Source organism: Alosa pseudoharengus, unplaced genomic scaffold (genome assembly GCF_046254945.1).
Source record: "Alosa pseudoharengus isolate Yale_2024_CS ecotype anadromous, Long Island Sound unplaced genomic scaffold, YU_APseudo_1.1 YU_APseudo_1.1_scf_13, whole genome shotgun sequence".
Classification (NCBI taxonomy): Eukaryota; Metazoa; Chordata; class Actinopteri; order Clupeiformes; family Clupeidae; genus Alosa; species Alosa pseudoharengus.
This window is the reverse complement of record NW_027468598.1, coordinates 4,618,973-4,638,344: the sequence shown is the minus strand read 5'-3', so window position 1 is coordinate 4,638,344 and position 19,372 is coordinate 4,618,973. Positions and strand designations below refer to the sequence as shown.

The window sequence follows — 19,372 nt, the reverse complement described above, 5'->3', positions numbered from 1 at the left end:
GACCCACCTACCACATATCAAAAACTTGTACACAGCAGGCCTATTTGTCTGAAAACTACAGTAGCAGTAAAGAAATCACACAAAAGAACATTTGGTATTTAATTGCCAGAGTGGACTAGTATTTTATCAGTATTGGGAGAAGGTATTGCTAGTCTTTTGGGGCTTTGTGAGCTCATTGAGAGTAAATTTTAACATGTTTACAGAACTTGTTAAATAAACATTGTCCCAGCCTCTACTTTAGAACAGGGACCATATTTTGAATGAACAATGTATGCACTAGCAATGTATTAAGGGTAAAGAATGTCTGTATTGACCAGGAGTTATAGTCTAGACTGTTCCCATCATATAATTTTTAATAATAATAATGCCTGACTTTAGAATATGGAACCAATTCATGACTAATAAGTACATTCTGCAGAGGTATTACTGATGATAATGTGCTTGCTACCAAGGAACCAGTTTCCACTTTAGAATGGGAGCCAATCTCCCAGTTATTAAGTGCTATTTCACACAGCAACCTGGGCAGTGAAATGCAGCAATGAGGTTGAGCCATACACTTGCTTATTCTACAACTGTTCTCCTACTATTTGGGATCTATTCAGACAGTATACAAGTAGGTTATGCATATTCTATTTTGGTACTTACTACTAATTAGTATGTAGAGATCAAGGCTTACAAGGTCATTATTAAGATTATATCAATAATAAAGGCCTAATTCATCATGAACAAGAAATTTGTGAATACACACCTAACAAATGGTTAATGTTGCCTAACACATGCCTTACAAGTCACTAATACAGGTATTGATTATTGGTATGTATTTGTGGCTAACATGTGAACCTTAAAATAAAGTGTTACCCTACTTATGTATCTGTTCTCTCTCAATGAGTAGACTGATAACCAAAGTGGGTAGCCTACTGTTGTTTTCTGCTCATGGATGACAAGAAAATGTATTTGATACAAGTAGTTTAATGTCTCGTCATCTCATTTATGATTACAAAAAAATAGCCTGCTAATTTGCTACCTTCACTGAGGTACGTCTGAGACTCACAATGTTAGCCTAGGATAGGTTGAAGGTTAGTGAACGAGTGCAACAGGTTCATCATCAACTGATCAAGTTCAGATAAATGATATATTAATTATATAATCATATAAAAAATAGTTCATATCCTCATCATTAAGGGCCAAGTAGCCTAGCTAAAACCCAAAGAAGTGCAAGATAATGAAGATTTTCATTAGCTTTTTAGTTATTCTTGGTTATTTGAAATGTTTCTCAAATTGTCCTTTTTTCTGAAGCATTGTTGTAAAATTCTTTTGGGGTATAAATACAGCCCCCTATGTGCTGAGGTAAAGCACAGTGATATCTCAATAGGTCAATCTATCATGTCTGTGTTGGCCCACATTTGACACATTTGAGCCTAAACAGTGGGGGGAAAAGTGGTCTACTTTGACTTTTGGCATGCCCCATAAGATAAATAAAGATTAATTATGATAACTAACAGTTCCTGAATTGATGCTGTTTATGTAATGTGAATTCATGCTTAACATCAAGGATCTTTTGTCATGCTTTTTGAAGCTTTATTGCCATATTCTTAATAAACATTCATTTAAAGACTTTCAGTGTACATAGAGTGTCACAGTAGAAATGACTAAAATCAATAGATCAATGCAGCTGAATTACTTTAATAATCTATCAAAAATGTTAAATCAAAAGATTAAACCTGGAAATGTAGCCACAAATTATTTTACATTTTCAGACTCTAGCAGACTGCTCTCTTAATGTGTGATACCAGTTAAATGTGAGGGTGAGTCAGTCTGGCAAACTGACTTTATTATTGCAGGCTTCAGATAAACCACAGGCAGCAGAGTAAATATGCATCTGTGATGATCATTCCAGGGATTAAAGTGAAAAAAAATCGTTTGACTGAACTTTTTTCAGGCCATAAGTCATACGTTGTTCATATCTACCTATTAGAGATAGCACCCCTTTTGCGGTCGCGACCTATTGGTTTTTAATGTACAAAAACATGCAAACAGCAAAGTAAAGGGAGTATTCGCCTTATTCACACGGCGGCCATTGTTTAAACCAAAACAAGGCTACAGGGTACACTTACTATATAATTAATGCCACCTACAGGTGAATGCATAGAACATAACAATCCTATGGTTTGTGTACCCTGTAGCCTCGTTTTAGCCGCCAATGGCCGCCATGTGAATAAGGCGAATTGAGTGTTCTTGATTGAGATTGAGTTTTCCTGATGAACAAAAATATATTTTAGTACCATCCCTGACCATTGCTGATTAGCCATTGCTGTTCTTTTCTACTGCAGCAATATTTTAGAAAGGCTTTAACACACTCTTATTTAATTACTTCAGGCCAAAAGTGTTTAAAGGGGTGATTTTTTCTTGTCAATATGCAATTCAACACCAAGTAAAATCTATAAAATCAAGTTGGCAAGACTTCCCATTTCCTCATCAAAGTAACGAATCATAACATTCTAGATATTGTTCATATTTCCATTTGTTGACTCATCCGCATTTAATGAAAACATGGTAATTTTGAGTTTTACAGACAACTCAGTTTTCCAATGAGCAGTCTCTCAGTCTGTGTGTGCTCATGCAGGAGGTCTGTGCATTTGATAACGGCAATCTGGAGACGGTGCTTTTGTCTTAAGCAACAGATTGTATAAGGTTGACAAGAGGTTGCGATATGGTGAGGGACAGGTCGTGTTGCGCTATGAAAGAACATGCGTAGCCTACTTTCTAAACGTAAAAACCGTCAGCCATAGATAAACGTAGCCTACCTCTGTCGTGGTGGCTAGTTGCACTAGGTAGGGAAGATGTCCTGAAGTGCACGAACGTTAACCTATGGCGGTCTTCTGATTGGTGGCGTGTTAAAACGTTTTCCTATTGCATCCATAAACAATTTTCTTGCAGCGAACCGCGCAAAAGCAAACACCTGGCACTTTAATTTCTTTACACCATGGCTTGTTAGTTCTCCCCCGTTTCCAACAGCTGCCCATCTCCATTTATTTTTTAACTTTTGACACCTGCCTTGCCTTCCTTTAGCAACAACGCAACCATGACAGCTACCCAGCTAACAATTTATGGTTTCCAAAACGTTCTGGGAACCATAGTTTTTGGTTTCGGAAACGTTAGTTTTTGGTTCCCAAACGTTACCCTAAGGTTAGTTTTTGAGCAAGTTTTGGTTCTTTTGGTTTGCTGAACGTTCCGGAAACGTTAGTTCTTGGTTATATAAAACGTTCCCTGAACGTTCCCCTAACGTTATCTAAAGGTTGCAAACTTTAGAGAACCTTCCCCTAACGTTCCCCAACCGTTGCAAACTTTAAAAAACCTTCCCCTAACGTTCCCTAACCGTTGCAAACTTTAGAAACCTTCCCCTAACGTTCCCTAACTGTTCCCATAACGTTCCCTAACATTTAGGGAACGTTCCCTTCCCTAAATATTGCAACCTTTAGGGAACCCTCCCCTAACATTGCAACCTTTGCATACCAATTACTTTAAACAGCACGAGCAGGAATGCATTATTATATATTAGCAGGAAAGAATGAACAGGCAAAATCGATGGAACTTATAACTTTAATATAAAATTATCAAAAGACAAAAAAAACAATATAAAAGGCCTCACTGTGTGTGTGTGTATATATATATATATATATATATATATATATATATATATATATATATATATATATATTAGACTTAGTGTTAGCTAAGTATATTAACATAAGGCATTTGACTTTGGTAGGTGCTACATTCAACAAATAGACACACTGTACAATAGACAATATACATTGTGGCAGATACCAACACAATATACAAAGACATAATACCAATACAAGTACACATGGAGTGGGCTGTTGAGTGCAAAGTAATAGTGCAAATGTAGAGTGCAAGACGTATATTGGAATGATAAAGTAAGTAATGTGCAGGTGTGGTCAAAGTGGGGATGACTCCACTTATCCACAGAGTGATAACAGTGCGAAAGAAGCTGCTCCTGTGTGTGGTTGTTTTTGTGTGTAAAAAATACAATTGCTGTAATACAAAAAAATACTATAGCTTTGATAGACAATACTATAGCTTTAATTAAAGAAAAATACAAAAGGTTTAATACAACAAAAAAAATACAAAAGCTTTAAAAATAATTTAAAAAAAATAGAGCTCCAGTCCTTCAAGTCCGAGTCGAGTCTCAACAAGATCAGTCCTCAGCTTGCCTAAAAAGAAAAAAAAAAGTTTGATGTCATACTAAGAATGAACATGTTGAAAAAAACAAGACAAAGTGCCTTACTAACAACCCTTTTTTTTCTGATCACAAAAAAGTAGTTTTCCCATTCCTTTGATTGTTATGAACAAATTTCAATTTACCGTCTGTGTGGGGCAAACTTCAGTGCTAGCCCAATCAGGTCCTCCGCCTCTGCAGCATTTAGCGCAGGAAAGTCCCTTGTCATGAAATTGCATTTAATTGGAAATGGAAAATTCAAAGCCGCTGTACCTTCAACTGGCACCCAAGGTGAAGAAGGGCGAGTCAAAGTTGACCCATCCAGCACTGGGCGACCGACTGGGCGAGGAGTCACCTCCCTCTGTGTGACGAGTTCTGCTATTTACAACCAAAAAAGTTAAGTTACAATCAAATCCCTTGTGATGAAATTGCATTTAATTGGAAATGGAAAATTCAAAGCCGCTGTACCTTCAACTGGCACCCAAGTCCTGGAGGGAGGGCATTTTGTTCCTCCTCTCCTGCAGCTCAGTGACTGTCGAGCAGGACGACAGCAATATGTCATCGACTGGAGCAGAGGGAGGTGACTGGGAGCTCCTTAAGAGCACGAGCAGCTCATCCATCTTCTCCTCAAATGCGTCCATTCGCTGTGCCATGCGGTAATGGTTGTCCTTATTGCTATGGAAAATGGATGGTGTTAGTTTTAGTTGTTAAATACATTATATACCTGCATATGTGAACAAATTAAGTGAGTGTTCTTACCTCTTATTTCCGTCTCCATGGCCAAGCCACCTCCCTCTGTGTGATGAGTCACTTGTGCTGTTTACAAAAAAAAAAGTTACTTACTCTCAAGTTCCTTGTCATGAAATTGTATTTACTTGGAAATGGAAAATTCAAAGACACTGTACCTTCAACTGGGTCCCAAGATGAAGTGGCAGGCGTTATAATAGACCCATCCAGCTCTGGGCAATGAGCTGGTTGCCTGTGTGGTGTTGACTCATCTAAAAAGAAAGTAAATATGAATATTGGTCAGTTAATTTATGGTAGGTTTCTTGCACATGACATTTGCAAAAGATAAACCTATGCTGTTACATTAAACAATCGCTAAAAAGAAAAACTCACATGCAGGTGGTGGAGGCAGTGACATCTGCTGACCTAATAAAAGGCAGGAAGAGACAAATACATCAGAACAGTAACATGATATACTAGGTTAATAAACATGAATGTCAGTAGTTCCATGGTAGGAAATATGACTCAACTGGTTTTCTTAAATAATACATGTATAGATGTTAACTTACAGACAGGGCTTCCAGGCACACGCACCATCCTGGAATGCTTTCTTGCTTGCGGAACGGAATTATCTGAAATAAAAGACCATACAATCTGCACTGATTGCAAAAAGAATATTTGAATTGTGCAAATAATGTAGTCTGTATTTAAGAGGTCTTACCATCACGTGACCATGCACTGCCTTTTGTGGACGCTCGCATCTTCTTCCGCCTCAATGCTAGAAGTGTCCATCAGCCGCTGACATTTTTCCATAGCTTTGGTGTATGAATCTACGTTAAGAGAACAACGTTTTTGTGAGCCAGTAGTAGAGCAAAGCAGTATTTCCATATAGAGAAAACTATTATTGATAGTATTGCAGCAATCAGTCATCTGTACACAACCAGATTTTCTTGACTGGATATTTGGCCCAGCTTTTGACTTGATTTTTGTATTGTAGCCCAGAGAATTTCTAATGGGGAGACACAGCATCCATAGAAATGCATGGGCTTAGTTTGTAAAGCCAGTATGGCAGCTGTGTATAGCCTACTACACACATTCCGCCCCTTCCTGTATGCTTCCCAACAGACCTCTGAAGTTCGCCTACAAAAAGGAACCAAAACTGCCATCTTTGCCTGTAAGGAGATCAGGGTGTTAATTTAACCTAACTACCTATGACAAGTTACATTGCAAGTTAGGTCTGGGGTAGCAAAAATCTAAGTTGCTGTCTTAACGTAGGCCTGTTGAAGATCACAGTTAGCCTACCACTCGAAGGCAGAGGACAAACGTGTGTTGAGCAAAATGTCTGCATTTCAGACTTCTTCGTCCCCGGGAGAGTGCAATAATTCTCTCCCCATGTTATTTTCCCATAGCAAAAATTGCAAGATAGAGGTCTATTCACTTGAATCGTCTATCCGATCAACTGTGTTACAAAATGGCCGCCGACAGTGTAGCCTATACATTATCAGAGTCAGATTATTAGACATTCTCTGACATTATCTATAGCCATCTCTATGGCTCTAGTGTAGCCTACATATGCAGGACTGTTCAGTAGGTTATACCAACTTAAAAAGCATCACCATCTCAGTATACCCACTTAAAATAGACTAGGATTCATTTGGGGTTGATCACAGTATAGCCTACCCACTACAGCTAACTAGCCTACATCACTGCTGCCGAGTGACTTGCCTAAAAGGACTGACTGTACACTAAAACTAATTAAAAGAAACGGTAGCCTAGTGCTATTATTTGTAACATCAACGCGAGCAGGTTAACACGATGACACAAAACATACAATGCTGCAAAACATAACACGTTGAGAACAGCTCAAACAAAGACGAACGAGCAATGTGCTCTGGTAAATTACAAACTTGGCAGAATCGGAATATAACAAAGCCCTACAAGTGAAAGGACTTAAGGTTAAACCTCAAACTCTTGCATTACAACCACTAGGCCTACATTATGAAACTGTAACATATTTCACTTACTTTCGTGAGATCGAATTCAAGACGAGTGTAATCCATTCCAAGACTTCTTCCAGCAGCGTTCAAGAATCACGGAATTCAAAGAGCCCGTTTACGGAAGTCAGGACAAGACTTCAATCGATCACCTGAAAGCAGAGGCGCTGTCTTCCCCCTACTGGCGTGGGGGTAGGCCTACGTGTAAGGGAGAGCCTGTCTGATTGAACTGAAGTGAATTGTGAAATGAAAGAAGTGAATTTTCTTAGTTGTGAAAAGTGTTCTATTGATAGATTTTTGTTTAAAGTTCACCTAATACGTAAAAAAAGCACAAAAGTATATATTTTTTATTTAGTAAAATTGATATTAGCCTAAAATAAATATTATCTTGATATGATGTTTACCTTACTTAGATTTTATAAGACCAATCATTTGAGTGGATCTAAATCAACTGCAAACATTTTGTATGTTACTTCAAAAACTGAAATGGAGCTTGTGTTAGTATCGACTATAGCTGTTATTGTCTCCAGTTTCTAAAGCTGATAGAGGCGCAATCAATCACACAATGCCATATAACACATTTAACACGGCATGGAATTGGAATGAATAGAGACGCATTACCATTGACGTCATTGCCACCTAATCAGAAGCCTCGAATGCAAATAATGTAAAATGTGTGAATGTAAAATGGTAATGGTAGGCTACAGGAACAAATGAAACATGTTCTGAATGTATTCTAGTGATAGCAGAAAACTATTATAAAAATATTTTATATTTTATTTACCGAAGTATTATTGTTTGTTTAATCCAACGTGAAACTGCAATCGGTTCTGAATGCAGACCAGGCGTCTTCCCCCTACTGGCGTGGGGGTGCACTCAGAACAACCAAAAACAACCAATAACAACTAAACGGGAACGTTGTGTAAAGGTACTGTGCAACCACAGGAGAACGTTTTGGTTGGTTGGTTCCCTTAACGTTTAGGAACGTTAAGAAACCCTTAGGTAACGTTCCCTAACCGTTAGTTTTTGGTTTGGTTCGAACTACCCTTTAGGGAACCATACACTAACGTTCCCGAACGTTCCCTTAACGTTTTGTGTTAGTGGGGTAGTGGCCTTGCCAAATAGACGCACACAAATCATGACGCTAATATGCGAGGTTCTGGTAGGCCTACTGGTTATGGTTTTGTGCAATACATTAATAATATTTTATAGCAAAGTTTTAAGTTGACTATTTTAATTGTATGTTTATTTTGTCAACATACACTCACAACCTACTGTCGTTGAAAGTGAGGCCTAAGCAATAGGCTACAAGGCTGTCTGTGCGTCACAAACAGACCCCTTACTCAACAGTTCGCGATGATGACAGTGATTTTATTATTTTTTTTATGCTAACACGCTCAGTCAAAACCTTCTGTCGCAAATTGTAAAAAACATTGTTGTACATATGTCATAACAGACGGGATAATAAATTGCATAGGCTACGGTTTATATTGCGTTGCTTTACACATAATGTTAGTTGCATTGATTAAAAACTGTAACAATAATAGTAGCCTACATCGGGTGGCATAGCAGGCAATCTGTTCAAGTCATAGGTGACACCCAAAATGAATGACCTCCCCTGACAAGAGTTCGCGATAGTAAGAAATTGTCTACATTGATGCACGAAAAGAACACAGCGCTTCTTCTCCGAATTCGCACATAGAGCCCACAATATCATATCCAAAAAAGTTAAACGGATTGGCCAACCTCATCAGCTGTCTCTAATGTGTCACTATAATCCAACTTTTAGACCGTTATAGTCCTCCATACGTGTTCTTTTTTTTTAAGCAAACGCCCGAGACAAATGTGTAGCTACAACATAAACAAAGCGAAACTCATGGCTGACGTAGGCTATCTTCTTGAGCGGTCACTGATTGAGACACAGACAGTTCTTAAGAACACTATTAGGTCTTTAAACATTTACCATGACACACATTAATTCATCGGACCTAATATTTGTAGTTGTTTTAAGGAAAAGCAAAGGTGATAGTCCCCCCCCCCACCCTATTTTGTTTTTTCTCATCGGATCTGCATCGATCTCAAATATGACATTTCAAAAATCAAACTGACGGAAATCCGTCATACGACGGAGAACTTTAATCCTTGTGTCATTCACAAAAATCAGGGTATGTTGCTGAAACCAAACAAGAACATTTTCTGAACCAAACATAAATAGGGAAGCAAGTGAGTGAGTGACTCATACATGTCCTGTTCCAGTCAGGAAAGCTGCTGACCCAACTATCTCATCCTCATCATCAACCTCCCCTGCCATCACGCCCACTGTGGAAGATAAAGTCCCACACAACTTAGATTTTACTAAGTGATAACATCAAAGCGTCTGCTGTGTGCTCATAATGCTGACCTCCACACAAATACATGCCTTTGAAGGGTTATGGTGTGAGTCAGTTAAGACACACCCAGTATTTTGATCATAATTGGATTCAGTTCCCAAATAAAGTAGGATGGTTAGGGGAGCGCGGGGCACAAAGTAACACTTTTTGGTTATGGCTAAATAATTCTAAAATCATTTGAGTTTCGCTAGTTATACTTTTTAACAAGCAATATACATATCTCTGTTACACATATGCACTGGAAGTTTGTTTGTAGGAGCTACTGTTCTTTTACAATTCCACCGAGAGTGGCGATAGGTGAAATGTTACAACCTGCCCCATATGCGGGGTTAGTTGTAACACTCATCCCAAAGGCTGTTTTTAATTAAATTAATTCAATAAATTTATCTGAATGTGTATGATAGAATAGGATCTGACTATTTATGATACATAAGTCATGAACTAACAACAGACGTGTGTCGAAAATTGACTTTATTTTCTATACGGAGAAATAACATGAGAAATATGCGCCAATGGAAGCAAATGAGTCTAACCAAGGTCAATCCTGCCAAGAAAAGCCCTCAAACCTGAAAACACATGAGGCAAAATGCAAAATATCACAAAAACTAACACTAATACGTGCATATTTTTGTATTGCAACATCATTGTACAGTATGAGTGGCTTAGTTGTAACAGCGCGTTACAACTAACCCCGCTGGGTCACGTTTGTTATAAGATAAGCTAGCTCCTGCTATGAGTTGGCTACATGTTTCAAAACTGTGTTCATTTTTAGCCTACAAGACGGTTATTAAGATGATAGAAGATTGGAGTCAAAGAGCTGCACCCACAACTCAGTAATGGAAAAACAAGTACCACCTAGACATTTAAGTTGATGTCTTCAAAAGGCGTTTTGCTGCAGATCTACGTGGAAACACGTCCATACTGACTGAAAATTTGTGGAACACCGTCTCATAGTAATGTGATTAACTGACCAATAGCATGCCTCGATCAACCCCCTGCAAATAGGGAAAAAGTCCGTGTTACATTTAACCCCGCGTTACTTTGTGCCCCGCGCTCCCCTAGTGTTTTTATGGGTTAAGGGCAACACTTTTTTAAAATCCTGTATTTAAGTGTGACTCAACGCAGCCTTATAGCCTCTATTTTATCACACATTGATTCTCTCTCTGCCTCTCTTTCTCTCTCGCTCAGGAAGGGTTCACCAGAGAATGTCTAATAAGGGGAGAACTGCCACTCTCGGAAAACTTCCAGTTTCTGAACTGGTTGCAGTTTCTTCTGTGGTTCCACATGAGGGCGCTCGTCCACGAGTGCAGAATGCATGGAGGTCTATGGAGCTGTACCCCTCAAAATCCACTTTTCTCGGGATATCATTTTTTTCAAGTAATTTGAATATTGTATTTGAAAGGGGAGGCAAAAAAAATACACTTAGTTGAGTATCATATTTTTTAAAGTCACTTTGTTCTTAAAAGCCTTTCAAACGTGTCGATGACGTCATTCATTCGCACAATGCTAGCATGTTATGGGCAACAACGACCCAACCTGTAAGAAATCAAAAGGACATAAGTACTCGTTCATTCAACTTTTGACCTATAACCCATGTTAAAGTTATACAAACAACAATCAAATCTGAGATTTGTCAACGACAATCAGGTGAAAGAGACAAATTTAGCCGTCTAGCTCCATTGACTCCCATTCATTTTGCATTCATGGCAGTCGCCCCCAGTGGAACTCTGGTGGAACTGCAACCAAAATTCGGTACAATGGGACTTAATACGGAGTGGCCAGGCTCTCTGTAGACGGGCTCTGGGTTCACTATTACATGGTCTTAGCAGGATGTAAATACATTTACTTCACACTACCTCATTTTTGTTCAATATTATCAGAGTTGCCATTTTAAAATTTGGTAATGAATGTGATGTAAATGTCCACTTTTGGTGAAAGCACACATTGTTGGAGCATGCTTATAAGCTCATGGAAAAATGTCCAGTGAAATGTCACTGCAAGGTCTGATGTAGGCTACTTTTGATACTGCTATATTGCTATATTGATACTGATTGTTATGTGACAATTTTTTACTTAGGTATTGTTTTTTTTTAATGTGCTTGTGTGCTTTCCTTTTCCAGAGTCCAGGTTTTTTGAATGAATGATTTGTTTTTACCTTCTAACAGCTAAAGCCTCTGGAGGGCAGTGGTGCTCCATCTCAGGTCTGTGCTACATGTTCTAGTGTCTTGTGAGCACTTAAGAGAGGACAAGATTGTTGGGGGACTTCAGAGGCTGAATACGTCTATATGTAGCTCTGTGTGATAGATAGCATGGCTGTGTTGAGTCACACTTAAATACAGGAGTTTAACAAAAGTGTAGCCTTTAACCCATAAAACACTAACCAGATGACTGAGTCATATTGAGCATTTTTACATCAGGGATAGTTAAGGGAACCATTCAAAGCCAGACTGGCTGATTAAGCATTCCAACACGCAATATAAAGTAGATTGATGTAAATGTTAGCATAGAAACGTGTCTATATTTAATATACTACATGTCACTTTGGTTTGTTTTATTTATATTATGCGTCTCTTTGGTGTGTCTCTTTGGTTTTACAGTTTAGTTGACACAGTCAGGAATAGGACTTCAACAATTGGCACAAACTGGCACAGACACACAGCACAGGGGTTATACAGTATACTAGGCACAAGATACAAGGACAAGGGAGACCGAACATAAACAAGGTTCATCACAGGGCATTTCACATTAGCACATGCAACAGGGATTCACACTAAATAACACCAATTGTGTCACACTCACACTGGATCAGACATCAATCACTCATTCAAACATGGAACTAACCGGACAGCAAACCGGTGCTACACGGCCATCACCAAGCCACAAATAAGCAAAAGACAGGTAGGATGCTTTAAGCCATCTCGTCTTTTGCCCAGTCTACAGAAGCCCTCTCTTGCTATCTGGAGAAGGCCAGCTGCGTGTCCAGCTACTGCTGAGGTCTCCTCGCTGTGTCAGCTTCGCAGGGCCTCTGGGACAAGGCATCATTCCCATGCAGGCGACTACTGAGCCAGCCAGCCGTCTTTGAGGTTCAGCATAACTGACCAACTGGCAGTGCACACAAATTAGTAAAGACACAAACACACGTACACACATTCACACACAGCCACTCACAAAAGGCAAAACACACAAGTGTTTACAGATAATACACACTCATACACACTGGTATACACACAGGCTCTCTCTCTCGACTTGTTCTTCCTGCTATCGCCACAAGTGTTAAGTTTAACAACCTTATGAAGTCTCCCAATGGACAATAGGGAAATGTGCTTTACAGCAAAGCAAAACATGAAATTGTGCCTTGTAACGGACAGAACCACATGAGAAGTTGACAAAAAAAAGCCCAACCAGAGGGATGCCAAGGAGCTAAAAGGCTTGTCCCTGTGGACAGAAAAGCCCTGAGATGCTGTCTGCTTGTGGATCTGTGCTGACAGCACACATTCATAGTGCTCCCAATCGTGCCTAATTACAGCCGGAGTATGCCCACTGGCTTGCTGCCCGTGCCACAGCAGGGAGGGGGTCCTGCCAGATTCAATCTGGTTTCAAGCCTCGCAGACAGCCACACAATTACACTCCACACTTTTCATTCTTTTCAGGATCATCCACTGGAATAAAGCGATATTCATGGCACTGAAAAAAAATTATATCTTTCAGCTTTTGAATGGGAAACACTATTTTTCCAATGCTCAAATGTGACAAAAATGAAATGGTAAAGAACTTAAAAGAATTTTTAAAGAAAGCTGCTTGTAATTGGCTTGAGTAAGATTACAATTGTGAGACTGTTATTACAAGCTCGGTACAACTGGAGGGAGATGAAAAAAACAGCACAAAAATATTTTTGTTTCTTTCTATTTTTACAGCATCTCTTGCGTGCGTTGGCGGAGTTATTTTAATCTGGGTTTGCCACTAGCAATCCTGAGAAATGGCATGACATGTAGGTTAAAATAGGGTGTTGCAATGTGTAGATCAGTACAGGCCCAGTGCATTTAAGCAACACTGGGCTAGTTTTACTCAAGTAGTACTTAAGGTAATGAGATTGCACTTTAAGAGACCTTGACTCGACCGCCCTTCAGAGTGCCCACCTCAATTAGTTTCACTCTGATTTTGTCCAGATGAGAGGAGAAAGATATGGTGTTTTTGCATTACAAATTGAGTTAGGTTCAGAATCATTTTTCAATCCCCATACACATATTTCTTTGTGTGAGCTGCCCAAACCCCTCCCTAATACCATGCTGCTGATTGAGGTTTTGCTGGTTTGGCGTCATGCGAGACATAATAACATGTCTAAGGACATACCCATCTAGAATGGCGTTCCACTCCAAGTTCTTAAGATAGAGAAGTTCAGTCCTTTATTCTATAGTTCAAAGATGCAGTTGGTGTTTCCTTGGCCGTGGGCGTTAGTGTTCTGTGGTGTGTGTTTCAGTGCATCAGTGCCCAGAGAAGAGGCTTCCATGCATCCTGACGAGAATGACCTGACCCAGGCAACAGTAAGTCAGCATATTTAACATTATTCAATGCAGGAGATTAAAGATCATAAAGAGGTTTGTTTTAAAGGCAAAGTGACATTTAGCATGTAGGATGATTACACAGAAATGCTCAATTATCCATTTCAATCTAAGTGAAGAGTGAGAATGAATACAAAAGTTATAATAATGTTGAGGATGTCAAACTATAATGTCACATCTTTGCAAGCTTCTTCCATCCAATTCTGCACTTTTTATTAAAGTATTTTTGGTTTTCTCCTCATTTTCTATGTTGTCACGTATGGTTGTGGCAGCTGTGTAAAATGCCACTTTGTTTCACTTTGACCACATGTCTAGGGTTACATCACCAATCTCTGCTCTGGAAGTGTCTATAAGTTATCATATATTAGTTAATGAATGAATAATAGAAATTATTATCCTATTTCTATAATAGGTGAATAATGAGTGGCATGCTGCATGTATATTTTGACATTTTGATAATTATGCCTTATTGTTACTCAACTAATATTGGGATTATTGCTCTTAGATCATGCTTGAAAACAGAACATCTCAGAAAGGGCAAATAAATACAAAGTAGCATAAATTATGTGCTATACCCAATCTCTAAATGTTCAGCTTTGAAAGGGATTTAGTCCATTGGTTAGTATAGTTCATTTGTATTAACAATCTGTTGACACTCTGTCAACTACAATTCATGGTTAAGGTTCAGGTTAGGGTTGGATTTAGTTAAGGTGATGTTCAGTAATTGTTCAACAACAATTTTACATACTGACCTTGAATGTTAACAGATGAACTGTTAAGTCACTGTGGGTGGACTATCCAAGTCAAGTGTTCCCACTAAGCTGATTCCCTTTCTTCTCCATGCACTTTCAGGAATATCTGCAGCGCTTTTACAACTTTGAGAGGGAGCCACTCACTCGCACAAAGCGCAGCAATCCCTCTTTCTCCTCCAAGCTGGCAGACATGCAGAGCTTCTTTGGGCTCAGCGTCACAGGCAGCCCGGACTCCCAAACGCTGGAGGTGATGCAGACTCCCCGCTGTGGGGTTTCAGATGTGGAGGACTACAGCCATGGCACACTCTCACGCTGGAAGAAAAACAAAGTCACTTTTGGGTACTTGCAATCAGAGTTATATTTGATGTCAGTTCGGAGTGCTCACTTTAGGGGACTCTCTTCCTCTGAGTACACGTCCAAAAACATTACTGTACATGCTACGTTAACAGAATTACTTGAAAGACGAAACAGTTCATCTAAAGTGTTTTATGTTTGTTGGTCAGTATTGGCAGGTACACTAGCGATATGCCCGCTCATGTTGTGGACTCTCTGATCAGCTCTGCTGTGGCAGTGTGGGGCAGGGCTAGTCTGCTGACGTTTGTCAGGTCATACTCTGACAAGGCTGACATCATGGTGGATTTCACCTATGGAGGTAACGTTTCACGTCAGGCAACTGCCCTAGGTCCTCATAAAAAGACAGATATACCATCTAGTGTCAGACAGATATCCCATGTGCCGTGTGTGTGTGTGTGTGTGTGTGTGTGTGTGCAGGACATGGGGATTCCTTCCCATTTGACGGCCCAGGAGGCACACTGGCTCATGCCTTCGGACCTGGTGAGGGCCTAGGTGGAGACATTCACTTTGACGATGATGAATACTGGTCAGCAGGATCGAAAGGTGACCACAACAAAATTAACCTACACTCCAGATACGTATCCTTGGATGGATTTCAGATATGATTTTGTATATTATATTTCAGTCACATTGAGAGGTGTAGGTCATGTGGTGTACAGATTCTTTGTTATGTCTTGTACTGTCTGTTTCAAACCTCAACCACTGTGGCAATTCACTAAGGTATTTTGCATGTGTGGTTTTCAGATTGCCATGCCTTGTTTTGTTCATATTTGTGTATTTGTTTTCCTGTGTAGGTTTCAACTTGTTTTTAGTGGCAGCACATGAGTTTGGGCATGCCTTGGGTTTAAGGCACTCAAGAGACCCCAAGTCTCTGATGTACCCAGTCTACAGGTCCCAGGCCCAGAAAGTCTTGCTCTCCAGTGAAGACATTATTAACCTTAATGCACTTTATGGTAGGAAAACAGCAACAACCCTACCCCAATGACCTTCTTTCCCAGGGAGCATACTGTATATGATGAGAGAGAGGGAGCAGGGTTAACTGGTAACACTTACGGTAAGGGTACATGGATCATCATGAATAATTCATGGTTTATGTATTATCTCATTCCTTAACATCTCATGAATCATCAGGTATTCACACGAATTCAGTCTGTCATTTGTGACCTTATACATGAACAACACATCAACTAAAGCATTAGGTACGGTAGGCACATCATTATGATTTATGATTTATTAAGCATGATCCTGATTATTTCTGTTTTTGACAAAATTGTGGTCATCACTGCTTAAATTCTGAACATAACTTGCGCAGTTCTCTAAACAAATGTCATTATTCACATCTTTAGTTGAAGGGCCACAGACATGATGAACTGAACAATTAACCTTAAATTCATGTAATGATCATGCTTAAGAAATCATAAATCATCATGATGTACCCACCGCACCTAAGGCTTTAGTTGATGGTTTGTTCATGCATGAGGTCATGAATGAGAGACTATGAACTAAATGTCAATTCCTGATTAATCATAATATATAAACAAATTAAGTAATGCATACATTTTGAATTAATTCACGCATGAATTCATGATAATTCATGTGCCCTTACTGTACAGTGTTATCAGTTAACTTGCTTTCACAAAGTGACAAGTGTTTATATTTGCAAACTTAGTGTTTACTCAACTTGTTCTGCTAAGTGAATGTATTTACGTAAGTTTGTTGTAATGGAATGAATACATATTACTGTACATGTAAATATGAAGAGTAAAGCCCTATTCCTTGTAGCATCGCAGAGACAGAGGCCGCAGCCCCCCTCCAGGTTTGTTTGGCCTCCCCGATTCAGACTTTTCTACCCAGGCTCTCGTCTACCTCTGGCTCTACAGGAGACATGTGACCCAAACCTGTCTTTTGATGCTGTGACAGATATCATGGAGGCGCTCTTCTTCTTCAAAGACAGGTGAGATGGGAGACTATGGCTCTATTCACACTGGTCTCTGATGCTAAATATATATATATATATATATATATATATATATATATATATATAATAAAGCACTGAAAGCCTACATGTCGTTTATACTTGTGTGGGTAATAATCACACAACACGTTTCTGTTTTTTTGCTGAATAAAGGTATTTGTGGATCAAGCATGATGAGCAATATGACATCAAAGAGGGACCCATTCACAACTTCATGCCTAAAATTGACAAGAACATCAATGCTGCCTACTCTGTTCCACAAAGATCAACTGCCTACCTTTTCAATGGTACACACCCCACAAGGCCTACCAAATATCAAGAGTTGACCAATCTGATTTCTACAGGTCCTAGGCACAGGCAGCACAAATGGCAGCCCTTTCATTTTCCTTGTTACACTTGTGACACCCTTTCTGGATGAGTTATCCAGAATTTCCCCTTGGGGATCAATAAAGTATGTATGTATGTATGTATGTATGTATGTATGTATGTATCTATATAACTATCTATCTCTATCTAACTATCGTATCTATCTATCTATCTATCTATCTATCTATCTATCCAAATGATTTAAAATTAACATGTGTTTTAATTTGCCAAGGAACCTGTTACTGGACCATGAGGGGGTCACTAATAAAGGGACGGACAAAACATATCAGAGCCTATGGATTTCCATCATGGGTGAAACAAATAGATGCTGCAGTTCACATCACGAACACAGGACGTACCCTTTTCTTTACTCAGGATAAATACTGGAAGTAAGATAAACAATACAATTTAGACATTGTGCAATATTACACATAGGAAGAAGTGTAACTGTTTGAAATTCTAAATGATAACTGTAACACCTTTTACTGTAGGTATAATGAGAATCGTAAAACCATGGAGAAACTGTTCCCTAGACCAATCAAAGATGATTTCCCTGGAATTAATATGACTGTGAATGCTGCGGTTTATAAAGACGGTGAGTAACCATGGGGTGGTTTGGACTGACTTCACTGTTGGTTTTTACAGAATTGTTGTTGACATTTCAATTTGTGTCAGCAATGCAAAACAAGTTATATTAATGTCAGATAAATACAGCCGCTCAGGACTAAACAGCCCACACTATTTTTTGTCGTAGGTCTCATCCACTTTTTCTCTGATGCAGAAGTATACGAGTACAATTACTCAACAAAACAGATCACTGGAGTTGATAAGGCGAATTCTTGGCTTGGGTGCATGGAAAAATAAAGATGTTTATCCTTACAACTGCAATACTGTTGGCCTGTACTGTATGTCATATTCCTTTAAATTATACAGACATTTTAACCTCTCTGTTTTATAATGTCAAACTGAAATGGTGCCTTTGTATTTAGCCTACACAACATTTGAAGAATACTAGTGGTGTCAACAATAATCGATTCCGCGATGCATTGCAATGCGGGTCATGCACGATTCAGCATTGATGCGGCAACATGCCATAATCAATTATGTCACTGTTTATTTTCTGGCCTTGAGTGGACAATAAAGTTGTGAAGTTTCAATTACTTCTGGGGACATTTCTGGATGTTTGCACAGGAGTTCAGGAAGTGCCCTGTCTTAGAGCTGCTATTTTACTGTGTGCAAAATAACACTTATGGTCACTGCTGGAAAAAGTTGGCTGTTATTGCTCTATTTAATTTCAAATGGTTCTAAAGCAGAGAGGAGGGAAACATTTCTCATTCAAAGCACTAAAAGCAGTGATTTATGTTTTCTTTTTCAGGTTTGAAAATGCCATATCCAATACCCTGTACCATTCAATTTTATTTTATTTAATGACATTTATGTCAAAGATACAGGAGAGTGATAATACACACATAGCAGCCAATAAAATCTGTTGTTCAATATGTGACTGCTTGTATTACCTCATGACTAATGAAAAATTTGCCTTGTTGTGTGCAGTAGAATTTTGATGCATCGCAATGCATCGTAGAATCAAATTGAATTGAATCGTTACCTGGTGAATCGTAATCGAATCAAATTTTTGCAGATGTTAATCTATAACGGTTTTCAGTTTTTGTTTATCCACTTTCAACACAATAAATGGGACACTTCAACACATTGAAATGGGACATGGGACACCCCTTGCTTCTATGCCCCTCTGTGGAGTTTTCATTTCCTGTATACCAATTTACGACCTAATTATCTTGCTGACACTACAGAGAGGCTGAGGTCAGAGAGTGGCTTTTGCTAATTATCTCCTCTGGCCTCAGATATCTAGAGAGAAGACACTGAAAAGGTGTTCAATGGCAAAAAATGCCTCAAACCACCATGGCACCATCATTAGACATATCATTTGAACAGGGTTAGAAGTATGTAATATATGCAAATATGGGGTGAACAAGACATGACTTGAATGCCTTT

General features: G+C 39.1%; 1 protein-coding gene across 1 annotated transcript; it reads left to right on the top strand.

Annotated features, from left to right (window-relative positions):
• Window positions 1–13,786: 13,786 nt before the first annotated feature.
• Window positions 13,787–18,806, top strand: mmp20b (matrix metallopeptidase 20b (enamelysin)). Its single transcript, XM_076281868.1, has 10 exons — window positions 13,787–13,891; window positions 14,762–15,000; window positions 15,165–15,313; window positions 15,433–15,558; window positions 15,810–15,968; window positions 16,798–16,969; window positions 17,144–17,277; window positions 17,589–17,745; window positions 17,848–17,951; window positions 18,111–18,806. Exons 1-10 carry the CDS (start codon window positions 13,856–13,858, stop codon window positions 18,218–18,220), a joined length of 1,386 nt encoding a protein of 461 aa, XP_076137983.1. The 5' UTR covers window positions 13,787–13,855; the 3' UTR covers window positions 18,221–18,806.
• Window positions 18,807–19,372: the final 566 nt, after the last annotated feature.

What these genes read in the sequence shown, in the direction of transcription:
- mmp20b (XM_076281868.1), top strand. Translation starts at nt 13,856, where the DNA reads ATGCATCCTGACGAGAATGACCTGACCCAGGCAACA. An exon ending in ATGACCTGACCCAGGCAACA is followed by an intron (nt 13,892 to 14,761) that starts GTAAGTCAGCAT and finishes ATGCACTTTCAG; the next exon opens with GAATATCTGCAGCGCTTTTA. An exon ending in CTCTTCTTCTTCAAAGACAG is followed by an intron (nt 16,970 to 17,143) that starts GTGAGATGGGAG and finishes TGCTGAATAAAG; the next exon opens with GTATTTGTGGATCAAGCATG.